An 18,376-nucleotide genomic window follows, 5' to 3' on the forward strand; every position below is an offset into this window, starting at 1 on the left:
GCATACAGTCAATATAAACTGGCACATAGTGATTTAAGTGAAAAATCATATAAATCTACCATTCCCCCTTCACCCCAAAAACCAAAGAAAAGGGAAATTTTAAAAATCTTTAACAAATGCCACCGGGCCAGATCTCTTTCTACAGCCTGTCCTTGTCCAAAGGAAGGAGGTAGAAAATGGAAGGAAAAAAATACCCGGTTTGAGCTAGATGACTCTCAAAGCCTGTCAGCTACTCATGGGTAGCTGGTATTCTTTGTATGTAAGATACTCAGCACGTGGGACAAAATTGATAAAAAAAAAAAAAAAAACCCAAACAGCAAAAGAGTTATCTTATGTTTTCACACCTGGAAAGAAATCTACCCTGTGGATTTGTGTGTTAAGGTGAACTAGGTAAGTAGGCAGTCCCGTATCAATGGACTATTGTGTTCTAACAAATGCGTATCGTTAGCTGTTATTTTTTTCTTTAAAATATGGATTTCTTTTAGGAGGTTTATTTCAAAATGGTGAATCACTTTCTTTTTCCTCCCACCCCCAGCCCTCCCTTATAAATGATACTTTCGTAAAAGTTCAGATTGCCAAGGGTGTTTTCTCTCAGGGAACCGATCTGGAATTTTGATCTTTAGGAAATCCTGAATACATTTCTCTAGCTCTTCCTCAATAGAAAGCTTTTCCTTAACAGCTTTTTTTTTGCTGCTCATGTTCGACTCCCTGGAGCCTGAAGTCAGAGTCCGGAGCAGGTCACTTTTCCGTCTCATCTCTGATTGTTGGATCAGCTGCACTGGGCCTTTCTTAATGGGACGGTCCAGAGTCTGGATGTTGGTCTGGCGTGTGACAGGCCCGCAGATGACAGTCTCCTGGGGAGAGCTGGCCTCTGACTGGCTGTCGCAGCTAGAAGTGGAGAGGTCGTTGCAGGATGTGCCACTCTCCCCTTTGTCACCCTTGCCATTCTTGCAGCAGCAATCACAGTGAGAGGAGGACCACCGGGCAGGCTCACCTGCAAGGGAAACACAGACCCCGAAAATTAATGCCAGCAGTCAGGAGGAGCAGCAGCAGCACAGATCAAGCAACAATATTTTAAGAAGTGAGGAGAGACACTGGTGAACTGCAACAGCAGTACCCAGGAGCTGTAGACTGAGGGAAGCAGATTCCTAATAAAGTGCCATGTATACATTATAGTATAAAATCATGCTTAAGTCCACCTGCACTAGTCAGTGAGCCAGAGGCAGGAACGAGCCCAGTTAGCCCATTTATCAACCTTGCCATCTGACAGATCTCATAAATTTTTAAAACTTTTGTTCTATCAGCAGTGAAATGAAGATAATTTTTTTAGTACCTAGAGTTACAGGGATGATTTAGGTGAGCCAAGAGGAATGGAGTGTGTGGCAGACAGTAATCACTCAAAAAATGCTTACCAAGGGGGAAATGGGGAAAATTGGAGTACTTTAACTGGAGAGGGAGGAGGAAGAGTTAAACGGGGAAGAGAGATAACACTAAGTGGTGCAAAAAACAGGAGGAAATTACTAATTCAAAAGCATACTGAAAAATACACATACAATATATATGTGAGTGCATGTATATAGCTGAAGTTTATATAACAAGAAACACAGTGCCAAGTGGGAAAAACTGCCCTTTGAATTGTTGGACAAGGTAGTTCAAGGGACTCACAAAATAACACAGGCTATTTCCAGAACACCTGATTGCCTCCCAGAACTTGAAGGTAAGACCTTATTGCTGAAGACAGAACATACTTCAAGACTGGGATCAATCAAGCTGGAGCTGACCTGGAAGCTTCTTCCCTGAAGACGAGCTCTCATGGTATCAGAGGATACAATGCAAGCTGCTGAGGGAGAAAACCAATCAGTGGTCCTACCCAGCTATAAAACCTAATCACTACAATGACTGGCACAGCAAACTACCTCTACTGGTGCAGCACTAGCACTTTTAACTTGGGGGTAATCAACAGCTACCTAATTGGACTTAAGGCCACTCAATGGGAGGAAACTCATGTGTGTACTGTAAATATAGCCAAATACATATGACTGAAGAGGTCAGAGATCCTAGAGAAAAACCTACAGTATTTCACATCCCTAGACAAATGTAATTTCCTACTGTATGCATCCTTATATTTACAGACAAATATGCCATTCACCATTCATCAAAGATGTTTCTTTATGCAACAGATGGAGACTATTAGAGTTCCAGAACTGGTCAAACACAGAGAATAAGTGTTTGTGAGATGCTCAGCCCTAAGTGATGCATCTATAATGCAAACTTTTACCTAAGGCTCAGGAAACAGCAGAACAGGGAACATAGAGAATATTAATGATCTTTCAACTCTCACCAATGAAACTTCATCATGCAACAGATGAAGATTAACATAGAAAGCTACAATTGGCTAAAATGTAAAGAATTTGAGACTGCAGAGTTACTGTCTGTGGACTGGACTGAAACTATATAGGCTGTCCAGGCTCCAGTAAATAGACTTACACTGAGGGACATTTGAAGATAGAAACTTGACTCAATTGACCTTAACATTCATGACAGAATGGGGTGGGGAGGGTGCTATGGGGGTGCAAATAGGGGAGGGGTTCTAAATATGATCATGATATATTGTCTAAAATGCACAACAATTCAATAAAAATAAATAAATAAATAAAAATAAAATATTTTAAATGCTTGTTAGTTTTACCATTGACAAAGCAAAACTAATATAATAGCATTGAGGCATCGCAGGAGGGAGGCAGAATGCACTGACTGGGAAAGCAAGGCTCTGGCTGGCCCTATCACCCCACTGGTCTTCACGATCATCTATAGTTATGCTTATAGCTTACACACACAGAAACACTAAGACTCCAAGGAGCTTAAGAAACTTGCCATAGTTTGAATAATTTGTTAGTGGAAGAGCTAGTATTTGAATACAGATCTCTCAAATGTAATAACCCAGTCAATTAACCATTTGTAATTGCCTGTCTACAAAATTCCTGCTTCTTCAAAACACTGTTCAAGCTTGAACTTCTCTCTAAAGTCCCTGCATATCCTCTGAAATTTTTGCCACTCCCCCCCTGAGATATGGCTATATTTTTTAAGTTCCTTCACTATTGCACACAACACATTTTATTATCATTTTCTAACTTACGCATCTCGGCTACTAGATCATGAACTCCCTAACATAGATAGACATGGTAAAGTGTTCAGCACTATAGTTCTAGAAAATTGCCCAAGGCACAGCAAAAAAATCAATAAATGACTGCATCCTAATAATAACTTCTAAGTACCTGGATCTAGCCATGCCTGAAGCTAGTCTTGTCATGGACTTGTCAGCTATGTGATTCACTAATTCCCTTTTATTTTTAAGCCAGCATGAGATTTTCTCTCCTCATTCCCTTAAGTCTTGATTTATAAAATTGCATTCAGCAATTTGGAGACAGCAATTTTTCAGGTACATAGTTGATGGCTCTGTGTACTAGAAAAATTCACAACCACAGCACCAAAAGAACCTTCTAAGATGTTATGGTCACTAGCCTTCCAAACTCCGATGAGCTCCAACCCTCCTGGAGTCACAGTTCTTACTAATCATACATTACAGGTGGGCACTTCAGTTCAATGAAGCCATGAAATATAAAAGAAAACCAATTCCCTTTATGATACCAATATTGAAAACATAGATAATGTGATATTTTATATGTTTTAAACATACCCAGTTTTGATTATATTATGTCTCATTCTCATAAATAATAGGAATAATTATAACAAGAATACACTTTAGTGCTATTTAATGTCTGTATTTTACAATATAAAATATTTTAACACCTAGTAACTTGCCATGAGACTTTCTCCCCCAAGAAGTGATTTTTTTTCTTTAGTTCAGAACCCCAGTACATCTAACATTTATCTACTCTCTCACGCCACTTTCTAACACATGATTAATTAAATGCAATAATCCAATTACCCAAAAGGAATCACAATAGCAGTAATGCCCTAGTTATCTCAGGCTATTACAAAGAAATATCTTCTAAGCAACAGAGAAACTCTTCAATATGCACCACCGATGGAAAAGGCCTTTGGTCTGCCAGTGGATATTGAGAGGATCATTTTGAATCTCCAGTTTGCAGAATCTTCTTGGGCAGCCTGACAACCAGCCATTCTTCCAGCAATATGACTCAATTGGGGAATAGTTCCAATGAATTGGACTAAAGAAAAGTAATCACATCAGACCAGACCTGATCTAATTTGATTCTGTGGGGTAAAGCTTAGATATTAAATTTAGCATTGAAAAAAAGAAGAGAAAAAAGAAAGAGGAGAAGGAGGGAAAATATAGAAAAGAGAAAGAAAATGGATATACATATTTCTGGAACATGCTTGTCTATTACTTTAAAGCTATAATAACAAAATATTTTGGCCATAAACCCTACTGAGCCAGAAGAAATGTGTCTTCTTATCCAAGGCTTATCTTCCCCCAAGGAAGTCACTCCAGTCACCAGATCCGCCCCTCAAAAGCTCAAGTCTTCTAGAAAAGTCATTTTATCAACATTCATATGTAATGGATCTCTGCACATTCATGTGGAACACTGCCTGTAACCTTCCACCACATACCAAGTCATAGACCCACCACTAATGAGCCTGTCCTCCTTGAGCCGCTGCAGTGATCATGTGCTTAAATGTCAGCTGTGATCCTCCAGTTTCTAGGCAAATAGAAATACTTCTTCCTACTTACTCTGGGCACTATCTCTCTGACAAGGAAATTTAACAGTGTAATTTTAGTGTAGTCTGTCCCACTGCTACACATTTCAATATTTCATCAGAACATTTGAATGTTTCCATTTGGGAGACAGAATTCATAAGATGGAATTTTAAGGTCTATATATTATTTCAAATCAAGGAAGATGGTGGGATTAATAAAGTCCTGCCTGAGTACTGTATGAAAAGGCATTATGAAATATGAAAAATAATCATGCTGAGCAGAGAAGCACACCATCTCCTTCTTAGAAGTGTCCTTTGTCTGACTACACTCCTCCCAAGAACCTGCCTGAAGCAGAGGTATGAACCCAGAACTGAAATGGCTCCAAGTACCAGGTCTTTTGCCCTTGCAGTGTCTCTGAGGCATGGTCGTGAGCTCTAGGAAGTCTGAAGAGATCTATGCAAGGTGTTCTAGGATCTCCTCATTTATAGCGAACAGCAACCTCCAAATATTCTTGTTTTTCAGATTAAAATTTGTGAGATTTCAATAACTATTGGAATCTCTCTCTTCAGTTAGCAAGAAAATGGGCTACAATTGATTAGCCAGATGTGGAGAGGAAATAATTTCATTCAAACAAAAGTCTGGTTCACTGGCATACATATAGAAAAAGAAGATCTATGTTGTCTTTGGTTTGGGGTTACTAATTAGTTGCTAGACATAAAGCCTGATAATACCACTTAATTTTTTAATAAGACATTTCTGAACTTGAGGACTATTATGATGAGTTTGGTGTCTGGCATTTAATAGATGTTTGATAAATGCTCAATGAATGAACAAATGCTCTATAAAACATACTTTCAGTTGTTTCAATTTGAAAACGTGGCAGAACAGCTCTCCTGCTCTAGCATCAGGATCCACCATTTGACAGCTGTGAGACTTTGGATAAATTATTTTAGCTCTTTGAGATTCATCTGAAAAAGAATCCAAGTAATAGATTCTTCTTCACAGATGTTTGAAGAAAATTAAATGAAATACTTGATGTATAAAGAATGTTTCACAGTCTGCAGTACACACTATATATTCTATTCAAATATCTTAACTATACTATAAGCCAGACCCTATTCTGCACAAACAATCAAATGAGGAGTTTGACAGATCTGATGTTAACGGTAATATTGATGGTATAGTGTACAATATTTAGTGGTGGCTTGAGTATCATGTCAGGAAAGACACTATAGCTGGACACATCAGTAAAATGTATACTGAATATTTGTTAATGCCTGAATTGGCATAGGAGTGGAGAAAATCACAAGCAAGGATAATATCTGTCATGTACCACATAGGAAAGAGATATTTTGGGGAAGAAGGAGTTCTTCCAACGCAGTGCTTAAAATTTTACAAATGGATGAGTCAGTCCTCCAGTATAAAATTTACATGAACAATTTAAATCCAGGACAGGGAGAATTTTGTTTTTAAATTAAATGAAAGATTAGCAGTAAATTCATCTTTTCAAATATCTACAGTTAAATCTTTGAACATTTTACAGCTTGAAAAAAAGTTAAGGACCAATCAGGCAGATTGCATGGTGTGTCCCCGCTTTCACAAGTGTCCTAAGCATGGTAGTACTTACTGGTAAGAAGTAAGAGGAAAGACTACAAAATATTTCTGCTCTATGAAAAATTCAAGCCCAGCTGAGTGAAACATGACTTAGCAAACTCCCAAAGTGCTTATGCATTTTTAAAAGAGGCAGCTCTGTAATCCTTTCACACTTCAGCTTCTCTACCTACTAAGGGCTGTGAACACAATGGACTTCATTACAGCAACAGCTGGGAAACTGTTCCACAGTGTCTTCTCGGTCAAAGAGGTAGAAGCCTGACAGTCTGGGAGCAAGGTGGCCAGATTTAATGTATCAAGGCTGCTGAAAGACTTTTTTGATATCACAGCTGAAAAGTCAATAATGGCCAAATTGATGTTTTTATAATTCTTCTAACCTTGGAAAAGATATTGCATAGTGGAGATTAGGAAGAAGCAGTTTGTATAAGCTTCTGGGAAATACGTCTTTAAGCTTGATGATCATATTTGCCTGTGGGTGGCCTTTTTCACTCATGGACATGTGGTGTTAGATAGGCCAAACCAGGAATTCTCATTAAGAGGTGGTCGTATGAGCAAGAGCAGGAAGTTCAGTCATCACCACATCAGTCAGGAAACTGGACAACAGGAGGAATTCTATGTATGAAGGTAAATAAACATATACTAGAGGAATTAAAATGCAAATAGGTGACACTGAAGAGATGATGAGAGGACTGTTGACTATAGCTCCGATCCTTACATCCAGACAGAAAACTCAAAGAGGCTGCAGGGCAAGAGCCTGCAAAGCATAGATGAGGCATCTGGTGGAGAAAGGATGTAGGAATCTTGCTGCCCTGCTCATGGTGATACCTGAAGGAGTCTATCTCTGAGGATTCAGGATGGGAAAGGAATAGCGTCAATGGCTCTTGAAGTAAATAGAGTAGAGCTGATACAGCTTGGAGCAATCCAGTCCTTCCACACCTCATGACTCAATCTTTCCTTAGTACCCTCTACTAACAAACTCTGATAGGATGCCATCTTGGCAAAGGAAGAGTGTCCTGGTAGGATTAGGATTAGTCAGTGTGCCAACTCTGAATTCGAACCTTGCCATTACAAAGCAAACATGTATGGGTGAAATTAGAGCAGAAGCAACACCTTCATAACCAACACAATGGTGCACTGAGTAAAGCAAATTTTAAAAACGTACACCATTCTTGACTAGCTGGAATGCATCCTTTCACAGGAGTTAGCATAAGCAGTGATGGAAAGTCATCATCTCGCTTCTGTTCCTGCCTGGTGCCACCATTTATACCTTGCAGTTTTGAATTTGCTCTCTTCTGACAGCCACACACATCCTTATATTGTTCACCTGCTTAACGCACCCACATCATACAAAAATAGCTGAAATATAACCTGACAAACTGAATTTACCTCTCTATTCCCCACGCCAATTTAAATTCATCCCAGCCTTTTGTCTCTGGCTTTCATACCACCGTGTGTGTGTGTGTGTGTGTGTGTGTGTGTGTGTGTGTGTGTCTGTCTGTCTGTCTGTCTGTGTGTCTATATGTGTCTGTGTCTCTGTGTGTATGTGTGCATGTGTGTGTCTGTGTCTGTGTGTCTGTGTGTATGAAAGAGAGAAGGGGAGGGGAAGAGAAAGAGTCAGAAAGAGAAAATCCTTTGCCAGTAACAAAAGAGAATGTTAGACTTAATGAAGGTCATTAGAATAGGAAGTATCAGTAGACATTTGATGTAACTGTTAAAACATGTCGCTGACTTAATAGAGATAATAGAAAATTGCAAGGCCTGTCCAAAATGTTAAAAGTGCAAAAATTTGTGCACTTATATGTGTGTGCATGTATAAATTAGCCATCATTATGGATAATGAGTTGTTACTATAAAAGAATCCCTGAAATATAGACTGTAAATAAAAACTCCCCTAACCATTTCATCTATGGTTTGTACTGACATGATTTTCCGATTTAGTAATGTTCAGACACACTGTTCCACCTCAGGTTTTTCACACATTAGGTCCTAGAGCAATGCAATGATTTGCATAAGCTAGAAATCCTGAGTTTTGACTCCCTGGTCTACGGCCTCACTCTTTCAAGTATCCTGTGATGATGTAATTATTACACTTTCCAAGTCCTTTTTATTCTTTCCTTGCCCAATCTCCGTCTTAGATTTTTTTCTTTAAGATAAGGTCATATTTGATGATTCCATCCCCAAGGGTCCTTTTTATTTGCCTACTCAAGTTGTGTGGTCCAGCCTGTCTCCTTTACCTATCTGATGCACTTTATTCTAGTCATGTGCCTTTTTAATTTTGTCACCAATTCTTTGTAAATTGAACAAGCCCCCCATGACCAACCCAAATTCCCAATCAATTTCTAGCCATCTTTTTTATCCTTTCACAATATCTAGGCCACAAAAAAGGATAAATATTCCCTTTGGGAACAGAGTCCTCTTGTTCTTCTGACCACAGTGGGTGATCAAGGTATGGTTATGACTCAGTTGGAGATCAGAGTCCACTCTAGGACTGTCTTGCTAGAACATTTGGGCCACGAATACTATATTCTGTGAGAGTTTGGAAAACTGGAGATATGTGAACCCAGTAGCCAACTTCCATACCATCTGGGGACACATTCATGTAGCAAGCAGTGAGCCAAGAGAGACAGGAAAAGCTGAGAAACAAACTTACCAACATCCTATGGTATCTCAATTTTCCCCCAGGAAAATTTTTATAATTTTGTAGACCTAGAAATTCTCTTTTTGCTTAATCTAGTAAGAGTTAATTTTCTGAGCTTGTAACAAGAGTCTTGAATACTATATCAAACTCAATCAAACACAATATCCGTTAATTTTATCCATTTCATCATCTGAGCACATACAGAATTCTAGCACTAATGCCTTAGAGGGCACACACTATTATCACTGCAAAACTCTCTTGAGATGACATATTTCTTCTCTGGGTGGTAGCTTGTTTACTACTTTAGTCCTAACAAATTTGAAGAAACAATTAATTCTATGTTGCCTTTTGTTTGCAAAGGAACTCAAAAGGAAGTAAGGTCACAGGTATCCCTCCAAAACAATAAATACCATAATGATGATAACCTAATTTATTGAGGATCCCAGTTGTATCTGTTATGTACTCAACAATTTCCACGATTTAATCTCCATAACAATCTTTTATTTTTGGTTCTTCATGGAAGAGAAATGCAGCTTAATTAATTAACCAATCCAAAGCTACAAAATTGAAAGTGACAGGAGTTCAAACCCAGATTTTCTGAAAATACAAAACCTCTACAGATTCCAATATCACATCAATAAACATTTTGTAAATGTTGACAGGCTGAAAATGTTGAAATTCTGACTCTACAACTCTACCATCCCAGCGACTCCAGTTCTTCAATAATACTTCTAAAAAATAATAGACTTAAGACACCTTGAACACCTAGATTTCTTAGGTCTTTGTCCTCATAGTTGTGGAGAGAGGGAGGGAGAGAGGGAGGAAGAGGGATGGAGTGAGGGAGGGAAGGAAGAAAGGAAGAAAATGCTCTCCAGAAGAGACTGTTTTATACAGACTAGTTTGGAGACAGAGGATTACTACAATGCAACCACATACCTGTGGACAGAGCACAACACAGCACTATGTGATTAAAACATTGACCTACATCTGTGCAGCTCGTAGCCTGTGTTAGACACCAAGTTCTGTATTTCTCCTGAATCCTGCATCATCTCACTGACTTCTACCAACCTGTTAGGAGAGGCGGGAACTATAACACCTAATTCCTACCTCTTAGGGTATTTATGACACCATGGAGGACCAACCAAAATTACAGGGCTATCTTTCTGTCTGAAGCACATCAAACGTATTTTTCTGTACTCCTGACAAAATGATAATTCTCAGAAATCAAGAATGAATCAGTTAATTACAGTCCTTGGGCTCCACAGAGTTAGGAGCCTAGAAACACATATTAATGGGTAATGACTGGTAACTGATACTTATTGGAAAATATTTACAGAATTAATTAACTACAAGCACCCACCATGTGCCCATTGTGACACTAAATGATTTGCAAATTTTTAGATTTTATTCTAACACACTGCAGGGCATGCAGCCTTAGCAGTACTGGCATTTGGGACTGCCAAATTCCTTGTGGTGACTGCCCTATGCACTGCAGGATGAGTGGCAGCATCCTTCACACATCTATAAGCTTCGCCAAAAGAACGTCTCCTCAGTCAAGGCTATTGACTCTCCAGATGCTACTCAATGTCACCTGGGGGAAAAACCACATCCGGGTGAGCAACTGTTCTGAAATAAGTGTATTGCTTTTATTGATGAGGAAATTGAATTTTATAAAACCATACTAATTCACCCATGAGCCACAAAGCTTGTGGAAGGCAAAACTCGGGTTTATTTGGTAGCTCTGGCCTCAGTATTACTGCCTGTTCCCTCACTCTATTGTGCCTTTTTGACTGGAGCTCATGTGGCAGACTCCATCATCTCACAGTAAATTCCAAAAGAAACCCAGTGAACGGAGGCACAGGAAACTGAATTTCCCTTTCACTTTTAACCAAATGGGAGGAACACTTCATTTTCACCAAGCTGTCTTAAGATAACAGAATAAAAAGACTCACAGAAATTAGCAGCACTGCCTTAACCTGTATCTTTGCTAATTGAACCCTTATTAGTTACTATTCTTTTAATTAGGATTTCAAAATGAAATAAAAGTAAAGCTAAGCAACAATTTTCCCATATAGCCTCAGTCTATGTTAATATTTTGTCATAATAATAGACAACATTAATGGAGTGTTTCCTGAAAGCCATGTCTTTAGTTTTCTCATGGCAGCTCATTGAGATTTGCAGCATCTCAAATGAAGGCAGCTTATCTGTAGTTCAAATTTTGAGGAAAAGCAAACTGAGGCACAGGGCTGGTAAGCATATAGCCCAAAGCCTTTACAAGATGGAGCTGTGATACAGATTCAAACAGTCTGGCTGCAAGAAGTCCATGTAGAGAAGGACAATAATTCCCAGTAGCTTGGTTCTTGGGCTTTGTTTTGGACATGCTTGTACATACACATGAAAACCAGAGGTCCTTGTTTTTTGAGACAGGGTCTCTCAGTGGGATCTGGGGTCTGTATGGGGCTTGGCCTTCCCAGTGCTGGGGTTATAAGCATATCACCACACCTGACTTTTTTCATGGAGCCTGGGGAACAAACTCAGGTCTTCATGCTTATACAGTTAATATTTTACCTACTGACCTATCTCTCCAGTAACCAGATCCTGGACTCTGAATTAAACAATGGAATGGAGCACAGTTCTGCTTGTGACTTGCAGTGTCTTTCCTTGAAATTTTGGAAATAACAACTTCCTTAAAAAGAGTATAAAAACTGAATGATAAAACTTATCTACAGTACAAGCATAGCACCTAATATATTCAATGCCTACTGAATGCAAAATATTTAAAAGAATTATTATACCAAACATGGCATGGTAAATATCAATCAGTGTAAGTATGTTAAAAAAAGTTCCCTGAAGATAACCACACAGATAATTCCTTGAATATTCTACCTTTCAGTATTTAGTCCACTCAAAATTTGCTTACATATAACCTAGCCTGAATCTCTATTTTGTACACTAATTATGCTCTGTGTACCAAACCATTGATCCCAACTGTATATACTGATAATATTCAGACAAACACTATGATGAACACAGATCTAGTTACAATTCTTCTCTTGACTTTCTGGGACAAAAACTGCTATATTTGATTTGTAGTGATTTCAAGGACAAGAAGAATTCTTGATGAGCTTGAAAAGTTGTGTGTTGCCATAACAGCTCATTATTAATTCTTTACATAATAGTGTTCTGTTACTGTGAAATCTTATAATCACATACAGACACACAAATTTATTATAAGATTGCCTGATTTCTGCTGATGGCAAGAAATGGAACCTACCATTAGTTCTATGGCTAATTCACTTAAAACAGTCATTCAAGTGTTTTGACAGATGTCCTACAAGCGAGTAAAGCAATGGAGTGTTGCCAAAATAAATTAGCACTAATAATTTCCCGGCCAGCGCAAATGTAAAATAAATAATGTGACCCACATATAACCACAGGGGAAATTGGATTGACAGATATTTGAGCTCTACCTACATTTTTGGTGGCATCTATTTATTACATGTCTAATTCTCTCTGCATTGATGATTAAACACTGAGTAAAAGACCCTTAGTTGCTAACATTTAGGAAAAAATTAGAAAGCTTTTCTTTAAGGATCAAAAAAGAATTCTAGAGAGAATGAATCTGGTGATCTTACTCGCTCCCATGTCAATCAGATAAAGAATATTATTTTTCTCATTACATTTGTTGATGCTAAAAGCAACAAGAATTACTAAAGAAGGGGTTTCATTTTAGTTAAAAATCCCAAAACTGGAGCTGGAGAGTTGGCTTAGCCATTAAGAATGTATTCTGGATAGCTTCAGTTGTCAGCCTGATGTACCTGGGAAGAGGGAACTTCAATTAGGGAATTTCCTCTATCTGATTGGCCTGTGGGCATGTCTGTGACGAATTTTCCTGATTGTTGAGTGATATGAGAGGGCTCAGCCCACTGTGGGTGGTGCCACCCCTGTGCACGTGGCCCTAGATTGAATAAGAAAGCAGGTTGAGCACAGGTCAGGGGAGCAAGTCAGTAAGCAGCACTCCTCCAGAGCCTGCCCTGAACTCCTGCCTTGGCTTCCCTACATAATCATCTGTGAGCTGAAGGTGAAATAAACCCTTTCCTCCACAAGTTGGCTTTGGTTAAGTGCGGCAATAGAGAAACTAGGACAGAATGCTTTCTGCTCTTCCAGAGGACCCAAGTTCAGTTCCTAGCACCAACATCAACTGATTCTGGTTCATGATTGTATGTAACTCCAGCTGAAGAGGATCTGATGCCCTCCCTCTTTTGGCCTCTGCAGACACCTGCACATATGTGGCATATGCTCTCACAGACACATACATATAAATAAAATAAATATTTAAAAAAATCAGACCAGATTATTTTCAGATTATATTAGCAGTTTTTAAATCACTTTATTTAGACATATTGATGATAGTGACCCTAAGTAATGGGCCTTTGAGACTGATGTAGAAAGGAAGGACGAAAGAGAGGAAGTGGAGTAACAGTACAAGCAGAGACAAAATCAAGACATGCTGTTGGGAGCAGCGATAGATGCCTGTCATCCCAACAGTCAGGATACTGAGTCAGGAAGATCACCACAAGTTTGAGAACAGCTTGGGCTACAAAGCGAGACTCTACCTTAAAATGAAATATAAATTCTAGTACCAAAATAAAGACAGAGAGTGTACATACGAAACAGTAAAGAAGGCAAATGAAGAGGGAACAATAAAAGGGAAACGAGGCTGGAGAGCTGGCTCAACAGTTCAGATCACTGGCTCCTCTCACAGAAGACCCTGCCTGCATCATTTCCCAGCACCAGCATGGCAGGTCACAACTGTCTGTAACCCAAGTTCCAGGGAATCTGCTGCTCTCTTCTGGCTTCTTTGGGTATCAGTCACACATGTGTCACATGCATATATTTGTAGATAAACACTCATAAACATAAAATAAAAAATAAAAATAACTTTTTTTATAAATAGATTAAGAAGAGGGGGCTGGAGAGATAGCTCAGCGGTTGAAAGCACTGATTGCTCTTAATAAACAGTTAACGACACGGGTTCCATCCCTGGTACCCACATGGCAGGTAACAACCATCCATAATTCCAGTACCAGGGGAATCTGATACTTTTTTCTGACCTCCATGGGAATTTCACAACATGAGTGTTCTTACATCCATGCAGGCAATACATTCAATCACATAAACTAAAAACAATAAATCAAATATTAAAAAAATAAAAATAAGAGAGAAAGAAGAGAAACAGGTAAATTAAGAAATTCTGGAGTGGTGTATTAGTTACTTTAGGTGGGACAAAATACCTGACAGAAGTAACTTAGGGGAAGAATGATTTAGTTTAGCTCAAAGTTTCATGGCAGTGTGTTCACTGTAATGGGAACAGCTCTTATCTGTGGAAGCAGAAATGTGAGGCAGCTTGCTCACATCTCAGCAGTGTACCAGAAGGCAGAGACCTCTGGCTGTGATCCTCTAACCCTGCCCCTATCCCCCACTGCTCTGCTTCTGCCAGGTAGACCCCAAGTCTAACGGGTCTCATAATTTTCCAAAGAGCACCACAAACTGGGGAGCTGAGTGTTCAACCACACGAGTCTCTGAGAGACAAGTCACATTCAAACCATTACAGGTTGGTAATGGAAGCAGAATCCATTCCCAAAAAGAACCTGGAACAAATGAGAGGATCCAGAGTAGAATTCTAGAAAAATGAAATATAAAAAGGCTATGATATGTGTCCATACAGTTGAATAACAGCATGATGTAAAACAGAAAACTTACCTCAGCAAGTTGAATGCAAGATAGTTTATACTTTTTTTGTAAGAGTTAATATTACTCTTATGTTGATCTTCTTTCATTAGATTGTAATTTTCAATTTTCAATTTTCTTTGCACAAGCATGTGCAAAGAAGAGAGGGTTGCCTGCATGGCCTGATAGGAGTGGTGGTAGAGGACAAGACTAGGGAGAGAGGAAGGAGTGAGATTATATAGGACCTCAGCAGCCACAGTCAGGAGTTACGACTTAAACCACGACTAAAGAAAGATGGTCTTAGTAGGTAGACTGCGTGATTTATCTGGGTTACTGCAAGATTCTTTGGAAGCCAACATAGATATCTGGTTAAGAGAAGAAAGTGATTTCCAGGACTATCTAATGTTGATTTCCTCATTTCTTTCAACAGATGACCAAAACGAGGCTTGTGGATTGGCCATTTCATTTAATTTTTTTTAATTTATGTAGTAATTGTGAGAATGGAAGTTAGAACCGTCACATGCTATACAAATGCTCCACCCCTGAGCTACAATCTCACTCTCCAAGAAGTATTTTTGAAGAAGAAGAAGAAGAAGAAGAAGAAGAAGAAGAAGAAGAAGAAGAAGAAGAAGAAGAAGAAGAAGGACTCTATTGCTGCCTACAGTTCCTTCATACAGAGCACTTACTTGGTTAGTACTGCTACTGATCTGCACCTGCTGGGCTTGTTTGATTGACTTCACAAACTAGAGCCTGGAATTTAATTCTACAATCAGGAATCATTATATTGTTTGTAAACAATGACAGACTATGATAAATATGCATTCTGGTTAATTACTGTCTTCCCATGTGCCGTTTTCACTTTCTCATTTCCATCATCCTGTCACATCTTAATACCTGATTGTGTGTTCTCTACAACAGGGAGAGAGAAAATAGCTGCAAACACATTGGAATGCAAGAAGACAGTCCTGTACCCTGATGAGATCTTAGGAACAGGAGGCAAACCTGAAGCTCAAACACTTTTGAAAACCGAAATAGCTGCAAATACATTGGAATGCAAGAAGACAGTCCTGTACCCTGACGAGATCTTAGGAACAGGAGGCAAACCTGAAGCTCAAACACTTTTGAAAACCAACAGCCTTCAGTATGTTCAGCTTTATTTCATTCCCTGGTTTGTACATTAAGTGTTTTTTTTTTTTTTTTTTTTTTTTCTGAAGAATAGCATTTCTTATAGATGTCAATTACGGTCTAGCCCCTGAAGCTGAATTAGCAGGTCAACAATAAAGTAGGTTCCATGAGGGTCTAAGGCATTGTCTCTCCCCTCCTTCCTCCCACTCTTTTCCCCTCTCCTCCCTCCTCTCCTCTGCTCTGTTCCTATCAACTCCCTCCCTCTCCCCTGTCATTCTCTCCTCCTCTCTCCACTCCACCAGTTCTCTCTCTTCACATGTCTCTCTCTTCCTCTTCCCTCCTCTTTTATTTTTTTTTAGGAGCAGCACCAGAGAGTAAGGAGTAAATATTTTAAGATGGAATGTCTTTGTCTGTAGAAAAGAAGCCTTCATATCAGAATTCTTGGAAGACAGGAAAACTCTCCATGTGGCTTATTAAACACATCAGTTCACGTATGTACAGTTTAGGTGCTATACAACTTTAGTGGCAGTACACAGGAAAAGTAGTCCCTCAAGAGTTGTGACTTCAAATAAATGTCAAAGTTCATTACTCTTTTGCCCCTATCACTTGGATGATGAGCTACTGAATGTCAATTTGTTCACTGTCAGGTAGAAAAATAAATACATGTATTGTTACTGGTGCTTCTCACATTTGTTACTAAAATGACAAGTTTCTTATGGGTTAGTTCTTACTCCACCTTTCTCAGTGGAGAGAATAAATTTTCACGTAGAATAGTTCTCCACCTGTAATGATTAATTTTCATTATCAACTTGACTGGATCTAGAACCTTCTAGGCATACCTCTGGGCATATTTATGAGTATATGCCTAGAGAAACAAAGAATACCCATCCTGAATATTGATACCACTCCATAGGCTAGGTGAATAAACAGGGAAAAAGAGAAAACTAATGAACACCAATATCCACCTTCTTTTATGCCCTGAGTTGCAGACACTGCTCCTGCTGCTGTGTCTTCTTCACCAAGATGGACTTCTCATCCCCTCATACTGTGAGACAAAAGTGAATCTTTCATTAAGTTGATTTTGTTGGTTGTTTTGTCATAAAAATGAGAAAAGTGCCTAATATAGAAATTGGTGTCAAGGAGGGGGAGCATTGTTATGATAACATAGTCATATGGTTGTTAGATCTATAGGACTGGTTTGTAGGAGGAATGTGAAAGAGTTTGGAGCTACAGCCTAGAGAAGCCCTAGAAGGCCATAAACAGAGATTAATGGGCCATTCTGGTATGAATCCAGAAGGTCAGAATGCAAAGAGTTAACACAGATGATGGGAGACCTGGTTCATGAATTTTCAGAGGGGAATAAGAACTCTGTTGAGAACTGTACTCAATTCATTTTATAGTATGGCAAAGAATCTGGCTGCATTCAGCCTGATTCCTGAGAACTTCAATGGCATTGAATTAAAAAGCAATGGATTAATCTTTTGGGGGGAGGAAAATCCAAGGCAGCATAGCATACAGGCTATGTCACTGTACACTGCTCTTATCCAGGTTTGCAATAACAGAGAACAGCAAGTAAATCAGTGGGATATGAAAAATGTAAAGTTTTACAAGGAAATAAATGTGAATGAGTTTAACAATGTGAACAATGAGGATACAGAGAAAGCAACTGTAATTGTTAAAGAGACTGGCATAACTAAGGAGGGAAAAAGAATTTTGCACTTAGACAAAAGAAAACATGCACTGAGGACAAGACCCTGCCCATCAAAGCCTAGGGATGGAGAGATGGCTGAGCAGTTAAGAACACTGGTTGTTCTTGCAGAAGACCCAGGTTCAAATCCCAGCACCCACATGGCAGCTAACAACTGCCACGAACTCCAGTCCCAAGGGATCCGACAGCCTCTTCTGACCTCTGCAGGCATTGCAAGACACAGATGCACTTACCTACATGCAGGCAATACACACATACACATAAAATAAAAATAATAATTTTTTAAGTGTAAATTTGTTAGAAAGGAAAGAGACTGAACTGAGACTATTGGTGCTGCAAAGTGAAAACATTCAGGTTGAAAACAATTACCTAGGGAAGTGTTTCCCTACACAGGTTCAACTATCAAGCTTCACAGAAGCTGCTACAGCTGTGATAGAAGGGAGCCACGCTGGCAGCACAACTTGGCATAGTTGTTCACGTGGTAATGATTTTGCAAGCATGCAAATACAAAAGTTATGGAATCACAGAAGCTTGTACAAAGGTTCCTGAGGCTGGGCAACTTGTGGCATTGTCAGAGTCCCTGCAGAGGCCCCAAGAAGCCACCCTACGAAGCTGTGAAAGCAAACCCTGTGTTGTAATGGAGATCCCAGTGCCACGGTATGTCTGTCAAGGACAGCTAAAAGCAACAGTAGAGCCGACGCAAGAGAAAAGCTGCATATGCAACGGGTGGGAGAATTGCAGGGACAGGGCTACCCAAGACTTTTTGGAGTCCAGATGATGTCACCAAAATTCCCAGATGCAGAGCATAGTGTTCAGTATTTGGTGTTTGCTCTACTGGGTTATATTTTTCCCATATTTCCTTGTTATGTCTCTGTTTCTCCAT

General features: G+C 39.3%; 1 protein-coding gene across 1 annotated transcript in view; it reads right to left on the reverse strand.

Moving 5' to 3' along the window:
• Positions 1-339: 339 nt before the first annotated feature.
• Kctd16 (potassium channel tetramerization domain containing 16) overlaps positions 340-18,376 on the reverse strand; it is a 311,551-nt gene continuing 293,514 nt past the window's right edge. Inside the window, exon 3 of the mRNA XM_008844907.3 lies at positions 340-994. Within this exon, the coding sequence (XP_008843129.1) occupies positions 543-994 (452 nt within the window). The 3' untranslated portion in view covers positions 340-542. The remainder of the gene's footprint in view (positions 995-18,376) is intronic.

The sequence above is a fragment of the Nannospalax galili genome, unplaced genomic scaffold (assembly GCF_000622305.1).
Source record: "Nannospalax galili isolate Female #2095 unplaced genomic scaffold, S.galili_v1.0 scaffold222, whole genome shotgun sequence".
In the NCBI taxonomy this organism is placed as follows: domain Eukaryota; kingdom Metazoa; phylum Chordata; class Mammalia; order Rodentia; family Spalacidae; genus Nannospalax; species Nannospalax galili.